At 41.7% G+C, this 8,655-nt stretch overlaps 1 protein-coding gene across 1 annotated transcript; it reads right to left on the minus strand.

Moving 5' to 3' along the window:
• Nucleotides 1–635: 635 nt before the first annotated feature.
• LOC106638799 (uncharacterized) lies at nt 636–2,462 on the minus strand. The gene has a single exon (XM_014352162.2). It carries the CDS (start codon nt 2,262–2,264, stop codon nt 843–845), a length of 1,422 nt encoding a protein of 473 aa, XP_014207648.2. The 5' UTR covers nt 2,265–2,462; the 3' UTR covers nt 636–842.
• Between the last annotated feature and the right edge of the window lie 6,193 nt (nt 2,463–8,655).

The raw sequence follows: 8,655 nt of genomic DNA on the forward strand, positions 1-8,655 counted from the left end.
CATGTTATGGTAAATAATAATTTGCTTTTACAACAAAATAATGAGATAGCTTACTTAATTATTCTCCATAGCCATTGTATTCTTACAACAGTAATTAAATTACTTTGGAAGTGTTTCATTATACTTATATATATACAAACTATGAACATGTACGAGACTTTGTCAGGAAATGCTTTGAAAATTTTTTCGCTACAACAGGTAATCAATATTCTTATTTCTTAGGATGTAAACAGCTTTTTTAGTCCCCAATTACAAACAGTTTATGAAGAATTTGAAGTTAAATAAAAACAGTATTGTGCTTTACAAAAAATCTAAAGTTTTAATTTCAATTTTAATTTTGATGATTGTACAAAGAATTTAGTTTTCAGTAAACTTTGAAGTGACAAATATTTTATGATTTTTTAAGAAATAAGGTACTTCTGTACGTATTTTGAATCCACTACTATATACTAATCAATGTTTTATAAAGACTTGTAGCCTATCTTTCTTTATTGGAGAAACGTTTTATATACATCCCTTATATATACATATGTGCATTCTAAAGTCTTTTCTCAGAATGTTACATTTGAACGTATCAGATGGAATAATTAATCTTGTACTATTTAACAATAAAGTTAGCTGTATAGTATTAAGCATAGGGCTTTGAGCTTTTCTAAACATTGGTCCTAGTATTAACATAAGCATGTTACACAAAAATAGTGGTGTAAAAACGACTAAACCTATGATTCTGATACCGTTTACATAGTTTAAAATCGTTTACGATCTTGATAACACGTAAAGACCCTTAGATAGTTCAAAGGAAGAATAAATAGAAGAACGTAGCTAAAACTAAGCGATGAGCTTTAGCTCTGCCTACCCGTTAATTCAGTAATAGGTTTAAGAAGGGGTTGAGGCAGGTTATCATTCAGGCCTGTGTTCGTTGACAAGTGGGACGGTTCAGGACTGCTACTTAGCGAGGTTGATTGGCGTAAGGCTTCTACAAGTTGATACCTGGACTGTTGCTGCAGTTTCTGCTGCTGCTCTTGATGATGTTGTGATTTCGCTTGTTGTTGTTGTTGTTGTTGTTGTTGTTGTTGTTGTTGTTGTTGTTGTTGATTATGATGATGATTTTGATTATGAAATTGCTTATGTTGTGCAATAACTGCTACCTGATGCTGTTGCAGATGTCGTAATGTAGTAAAAAAATCATAAGATGATTGAGCAGGAAGTTGGTACTCAGTAGACGTTGTAGTAAGACCTGAATGATGTTGTTGATGAAGCAAACGCTCGACCGAAAAGGGTCCAGAATTGGAGGAAAAAGACGACAGAGGTAAAGCATAAGGCTTATAAGTTAAAAAATCGGTGGTGCGAGGTGGATAATTTGGTTGCTGTTGTTGCTGTTGAATGAGATTTTTACTGTGTCCCAAAACCAGTGACGAACCATAAGCTAGAGAATTTTGCGGTAAATACTGCTGAATACTGTAAAGTGAGGGTGACCAAGAGTTAATAGATCTATGCTGATTGGGATGAAGTCCGTCAGGATATGGACTTCCAAAAATCGCACTACGTTTGAATGCAGCCATGCGGGAGCGCGACGCTGTAGTCGTACGCCGGCGCAGCTTTCCTGTTGTACCACCAATAAAGACGTCTTCACTACTTGCGTCAAGCATCCAGTAATTTCCCTTACCAGGATCATCATAGTGTCGTGGCACCTTTATAAAGCATTTATTAAGTGACAAATTATGTCTAATTGAGTTCTGCCATCCCTGTTTATTATTTTCATAGTAAGGAAAGTTCTTTGTAATGTAATCATAGATACCAGCAAGCGTAAGCCGCTTTTCAGGGCTGTCACGAATAGCCATCATAATAAGAGCATTGTAACTAAAAGGTGGTTTTTCAGTCTTTTTTAATTCATTGAACTTTGCACTCCCTGATTGATTTGTCTGCATTGATTGACCTTGGTGCTCTAGGCAGCCACTGTAAGCCACGAGACTGGGACATGAACAGTCTAGTGGAAGTGGTGTATCAGTACTCGAGCCCATAACGTCAAGATCACTATTTGATTCATCGCCACTACAGTCATTTTCTGAAGACACTGGATAATCTACTGAAGAGGTTGAAACGCACGCTTCTGGTACAATATCACGAATGTTAAAATTACTCTTGCGACGCATGCGAGTAAGTGGTGGTGACAAGTTACCAGTCATCGGTTCACATGGCTTTACAAAAACCATATCACACGAAGAACGCTTCATACTTAAACCACGTTCCTCAGTTTCTAACATTTTTATTAATAATGTGAGATATCTTTCTAAACAGTTGACATTGTCGATTCTCTGTACAGTAACTCCTATTTATAAGGAGAATAAAGCTTTAGTAAATCAAAAATAATAATAAAGTTCAAAAAAACACAAACATCCACAAACAACATAACAACTAAGCACACACTATTCCATAAACTTAACTTATTTGAAACTCTTACACTACAGAAAGCTATAGTACAAATTGCGTGTCCAAATGCAGCTCGATACCCTTAGACTGAGGTGCTTGAAGCATCTGCTGAGAATGCAGTCGTTTCATCAGCCTATATAAAGCCTCAACACTAGCTCCACCCTTGCCCGTGCCCAAATGGCCCAGCCAATACGAAGACACTCCCAACGGCCAATAAGAAGCTCAATAAATAGCGGCAACACCATCACCCAGTATAAATTCAGGACCCACCCCTCGAAGCGGAAAAGCTTTACGATAGGTTGATACAATAGACACTATATTCTATTGTTATTCGCATCAAACCACGGTAGCCACACCCATTCCACTTTAGCTTCCCATTTGATCTTAAAAAATATTGCTGGCTCATCAGAAATTCAGAAGAAAAAGTCAACGGTGTAGAAATTTTAGGAAATAAGTACGTATACGACATTAGAAAAGAAAACAAAATCATAGCACTTAGCAGATAGAAGACATTTGCTATTTTAACTCAAAATTTAAAAAAAGATGTGTAAAAGCAAACATAAGATCTTGAAAGGACATATGTTTTAAAAAACAGGCATACAACATGCGCAGACTGCTAAAGTAGAAATCTTCTAAGAACAGTATAAAAAGAAAAAACGTAAAAGTAATGCTAGTAAAAAAAATTAAGAAAAAAGAAATGTTAACAATAGGCATTAAAAAAGAACAGAAAAATAAGCAGAAAAAGTAGTAATACTAAAAGTAGTAGTAGATGTATTAACAAGACAAATAGATATAAAAGTAAAAGCAGTGATAGTTGTAAAAATAGCAGCAGAAAGTGTTAAAGTAGTACTGTATCACGTAGTAATAGTTGAAAGAGTAGCAGCAAAAAAAGTAGGAGTAGTCATAGTTAGAGGAGCGGTAATAGGAGTAATAGGCGTAGTGGTACTAGGAGTAATAGTAGAAGTAGTACTAGTAGTAGTAGTAGTAGTAGTAGTAGTAGTAGTAGTAGTAGTAGTAGTAGTAGTAGTAGTAGTAGTAGTAGTAGTTGTAGTAGTAGTAGTAAAAGTAGTAGTAGTAGTAGTAAAAAAAGTAGTAGTAGTAATAGTAGTAGAAGAAGAAGCAGCAGTATTAGTAGTTTAAGTACTAGTAAAAGTAATAGAAGCAGTAGTAGGAGTAGTAGTAACAGTATCAGTAGTTGCAGCAGCATTGGCAACAGCAGCAGTAGGATTAGTAGTCGTAGTAAAAGTAGAAGTAGTAGAAGTAGTAGTAGTAGTAGTAGTAGTAGTAGTAGTAGTAATAAAAGTAGTAGTAGTAGTAATAGCAGTAGTAGTTTTTTTTTGTGGAGAAAGAGGAAATCATTGAGTAGTAGTATAAGTATTAGTAGTAGTAGTAGTAGTAGTAGTAGTAGTAGTAGCAGTAATAGTAGTAGTAGTAGTAGTAGTAGCAGTAATAGTAGTAGTAGTAGTAGTAGTAGTAGTAGTAGTAGTAGTTGTAGTAGTTGTAGTAGTAGTAGTAAAAGTAGTAGTAGTAGTAGTAGTAGAAGTAGTAGTAAAAAAAGTAGTAGTAGTAGTAGTAGAAGAAGAAGCAGCAGAATTAGTAGCATAAGTACCAGTAATAGTAATAGAAGCAGTAGAAGAAGTAGTAGTAACAGTATCAGTAGTTGCAGCAGCATTGGCAACAGCAGCAGTAGGAGTAGTAGTCGTAGTAGAAGTAGTAGTAGTAGTAGTAGTAGTAGTAGTAGTAGTATTAGGAGTAGTAGAAGCAGTAGTAGTATTAATAGTAGTAGTAGTAGTAGTAGTAGTAGTAGTAGTAGTAGTAGTAGTAGTAGTAGTAGTGGTAGTAGTAGTAGTAGTAGTAGTAGTCGTAAGAAAGGATAAGTATAAGTGATATTCATAGTAGTAGAAGTCTTAGTAGCAGTTTTAGTTTTTCGTAAAAATTAGAAAAAGTACATACGCATACGCATACGTAGTAGAAGTAGTAGTAGTAGTACTAGTAGTAGAAGTATTAATAGTAGTGGTAGTAGAATAGTAGCAGTAGTAATAAAAGTAGTAGTAGTGGTAATAGTAGTAGGTTTTTTTTCTTTCTGGAGAAAGGGGAAATCATTGAGTAGTAGTAGTAGTAGTATTAGTAGTAGTTTTTTTTTTTTTTTTTTTTTTTTTTTTTTGTGGAGGGAGGGGAAATGCATTGAGGCACACCGCAGGGACAGCGGTAGTGTGGGACTCGGTGGATTTTTTTTATTAGACCACCCATACCCACTAAAACCCCCCCCATGCCGCGTGGCTTTTGATCCACCCCGGAACCGCGTTAGCATTACTTCGGGGTGGAGCCACCAGGGAGACCATCGCGTCTCACAGCATTAACGAGCTAACTCGCCACCATTTGCTAGAGGTGCTGATGCTCTCGAGTCCTAAAAAGGACTCGGGGTCCCTGAGGACCAGCACCTTGTCTAGCGCTTCATAGTAGGCCGCCTACTCAGCCAGCACCACTATTAGCTTAATGCTTTTCCTTGCTGATAGGTAAGAAGTACCCAGTGCAGCGTGGGTCCACATAAGCCTGTCTTTCAACTTAAGGCCTTTCTGCCTTATTTTGATCCTGCTTGGGCCTTATCCCTGGCCTCTTTCAGGGCTCTTCTAAATAAAGGGCAGCTTCCGCTGCCTGCTTCGTGCTTGTTGTCCGTTGTTGGGCAAAGGAAGCACCGTGCTGGACCTAGGCACTCTTTCTTCCGGTGGTTTGAGCTTCCACACCGGAAGCAAAGCTTGGATCTGTTTTCTTCCCTACAGTTGCCCGAGACGTGTCCATATCCCAGGCATTTAAAACATCTTGTTACTTCGATTCTTCTTCGAATTCGGCAGCTTACAAAGCCAACTCGTAACCTGCCTTCCTTTTCTACTTGTCTGGCAGTTGTTTCGTCCACCTTGATTAAAGCCAGCCTCTGTCCTCTGGCATTTGGCTTTAAGAGAGCAACTTCTAGCTCCTGGCTCTGATGTCTAAAAGTCCTAGCGAAAGCCTCTTTGACCTCATCTTCCTCTACAATGGCATCCAGGTCTCGGACCTCTAATGTCACTTTTCTGTCGCTCATTTTCACGGTACCCTGTCCGGCTACCGACTTTTCAATTTGCTGTGAGAATGCAGTAGCATTCTCTACACCTTTGGCTTTAATAAGTATGTCTCCTTTTTTTGTAGTGACAACACTTTGGACTGCCACTTTAGCCTTATCGGGGTCAAAGTTCGCCTTCATAGTCTTCAGCACCGTTGCAAAGGTCTGCCCTTCAGCCATCTTTACTACTACTGTTGTTGTGGGGTCCACTTTTTTCTTCTGGCTTGTTTTGTCATTTAGGGGAATTTCCTCTTGTTTGCCACTACCTGTCTTCTTTTTCTTTAAAGACATAGTATGCTGGCGTTTTTCAGGGCTGTCCGATGGGCTCCTGTTTCTCTTACTTCGTTCTATTTCCTTTAAGGCAGTGTTCAGAGTTCGTTTCTGTACATGCCGACGGAAATTATCTCGCCTTTTTTCCCTCCACTGCAGGGATTCAAATGACGACTTCCAAGCGTTCATGTACAAATCTTCTTCAGTAAGACAGCGTTCTCTTAGCACCTCTGCCTCTTGAAGATGCTTAAGCGCCGCTTTGAGCCCATTTTTAACAGCGTTCGCTGTGTTGCCGTACTTATCATTAATTAGTTTTAGCGTCTCTGTAATGTCATTCGTTGCTGATTGGACTTTATCAGCAACTTGCTGTCGCTTTTTTCCGAGCCTAGTGGCACTTTCTTCTAAAGAGGCAAGCTCTTCCTGGGTCTGGTTGCTAAATACCGACACCTTGCTAACCTCGGTGTCGTTAGTGCCTATACTCGAGAGGCTTCCTCGTCGTCCTTTGTCTGAAAAGAAAGGCCATGGAACATTTAGCAGTCCCTGTTGGCCATGAGACACGTCTTTGTGGCCCCCCCCAGAATCCGTGGGGCCTGCGTCAGTCACCCGGGCTTTCACCGGATCGGAACTGACGGCGGATTCCCTCAGAGAGGTTACCGCCTGGGGTACCTGTTTTACATCGACGTTTTTCATTTTGGCATCTTTTTAGTTTCGTACTGACCCGCAAAGGCCAGCACTACCCTTTTTTTCCTAAAAATAAGCATTTGGAAAGGGTTAAAACCAGGGCAGCAGCCCTCTCTGTTACCAGAGAGAGATGCTACTTGCTCGGGCCGGCCGGGAGTCGCCACTCTCCCTCAGTCCCACCCACGGAGACTGCCCTGGCGTTGAGTAACCAGTGTAAGAAGGGTGTTCGTGTGTAATGTATGTATTTGTTGGTACACAACGATCATCCCAGCGAGACGAGCGGCAGGCGTACAGTCCCGAGACCACGCAGACAACCCAACAAAACGGGCTGGCGTAAGGCACTAAGGTGCCGCCATATAGCCTCCTCAGTGGTAGTAAGCCTAGATTAGTCGGCCCACCAGGTCTTTTTTGTTCATGAGGCGTACAGCCATATCAGATGTGGTTACCCAGACTTACCCGGGCCTCATCATCCGGCTTCACCCGTGGCCGGGCCCCCAACGCAAGCCCGGAAAAGGACCCGCCACACGCAACCCAGAACAATCCATAAGTGTCCCTGTGTTTGTTTAGTAAGAGTGTGTGATGCATGTATCTGAGAAGAATGTTTTAACCGCCGCTTACTTCTATACACGACGGGTGCTAGTTTTTGTTGGCCCGCATCAAGCAATGGAGTGCCACTCACGGAAGCAGCAAAAAGCGAAGAACAAGGAGCACAAGCAGAGCCGGCCCATACATCCACACCGATGGAGGCATGGGGCACTAGTCCACCGCCCACACCGCCGCAGATACACACGCCAGCGCAACACACGCCCCCCGATCCACGCCCCCGACCACCACCATAGAGAGCCACCCCAGCTGCCCATCGTCACCTCTTATTTCAAGAGGATGCCCCTATCCGCCACCCGGGGAAGCGCCCGGTATAAAGAAACTAGCGAAAACCCCACCCGGGAGTATTAGTAGTAGTAGAAGTAGTAGTAGTAGGAGTAGTAGTAGTAGTAGTAGTAGTAGTAGTAGTAGTACTAGTAATAGAAGTATTAATAGTAGTAGTAGTAGAATAGTAGTAGTAGTAATAAAAGTAGTAGTAGTAGTAATAGTAGTAGTAGTTTTTTTTTTGTGGAGAAAGGGGAAATCGTTGAGTAGTAGTATAAGTATTAGTAGTAGTAGTAGTATTAGTAGTAGTTGTAGTAGTAGTTTTTTTTTTTTTTTTTGTGGAGGGAGGGGAAATGCATTGAGGCACACCGCAGGGACAGCGGTAGTGTGGGACTCGGTGAATTTTTTTTATTAGACCACCCATACCCACTAAAACCCCCCCCATGCCGCGTGGCTTTTGATCCACCCCGGAACCGCGTTAGCATTACTTCGGGGTGGAGCCACCAGGGAGACCATCGCGTCTCACAGCATTAACGAGCTAACTCGCCACCATTTGCTAGAGGTGCTGATGCTCTCGAGTCCTGAAAAGGACTCGGGGTCCCTGAGGACCAGCACCCTGTCTAGCGCTTCATAGTAGGCCGCCTACTCAGCCAGCACCACTATAAGCTTAATGCTTTCCCTTGCTGATAGGTAAAAAGTACCCAGCGCAGCGTGGGTCCACATAAGCCTGTCTTTCCACTGAAGGCCTTTCTGCCTTATTTTGACCCTGCTTGGGCCTTATCCCTGGCCTCTTTCAGGGCTCTTCTAAATGAAGGGCAGCTTCCGCTGCCTGCTTCGTGCTTGTTGTCCGTTGTTGGGCAAAGGAAGCACCGTGCTGGACCTAGGCACTCTTTCTTCCGGTGGTTTGAGCTTCCACACCGGAAGCAAAGCTTGGATCTGTTTTCTTCCCTACAGTTGCCCGAGACGTGTCCATATCCCAGGCATTTAAAACATCTTGTTACTTCGATTCTTCTTCGAATTCGGCAGCTTACAAAGCCAACTCGTAACCTGCCTTCCTTTTCTACTTGTCTGGCAGTTGTTTCGTCCACCTTGATTAAAGCCAGCCTCTGTTCTCTGGCATTTGGCTTTAAGAGAGCAACTTCTAGCTCCTGGCTCTGATGTCCAAAAGTCCTAGCGAAAGCCTCTTTGACCTCATCTTCCTCTACAATGGCATCCAGGTCTCGGACCTCTAATGTCACTTTTCTGTCGCTCATTTTCACGGTACCCTGTCCGGCTACCGACTTTTCAATTTGCTGTGAGAATGCAGTAGC

The sequence above is a fragment of the Copidosoma floridanum genome, unplaced genomic scaffold (genome assembly GCF_036245765.1).
Source record: "Copidosoma floridanum isolate Cflo_tuat_1 unplaced genomic scaffold, Cflo_Japanese_pri ptg000030l, whole genome shotgun sequence".
NCBI classification, from domain to species: domain Eukaryota; kingdom Metazoa; phylum Arthropoda; class Insecta; order Hymenoptera; family Encyrtidae; genus Copidosoma; species Copidosoma floridanum.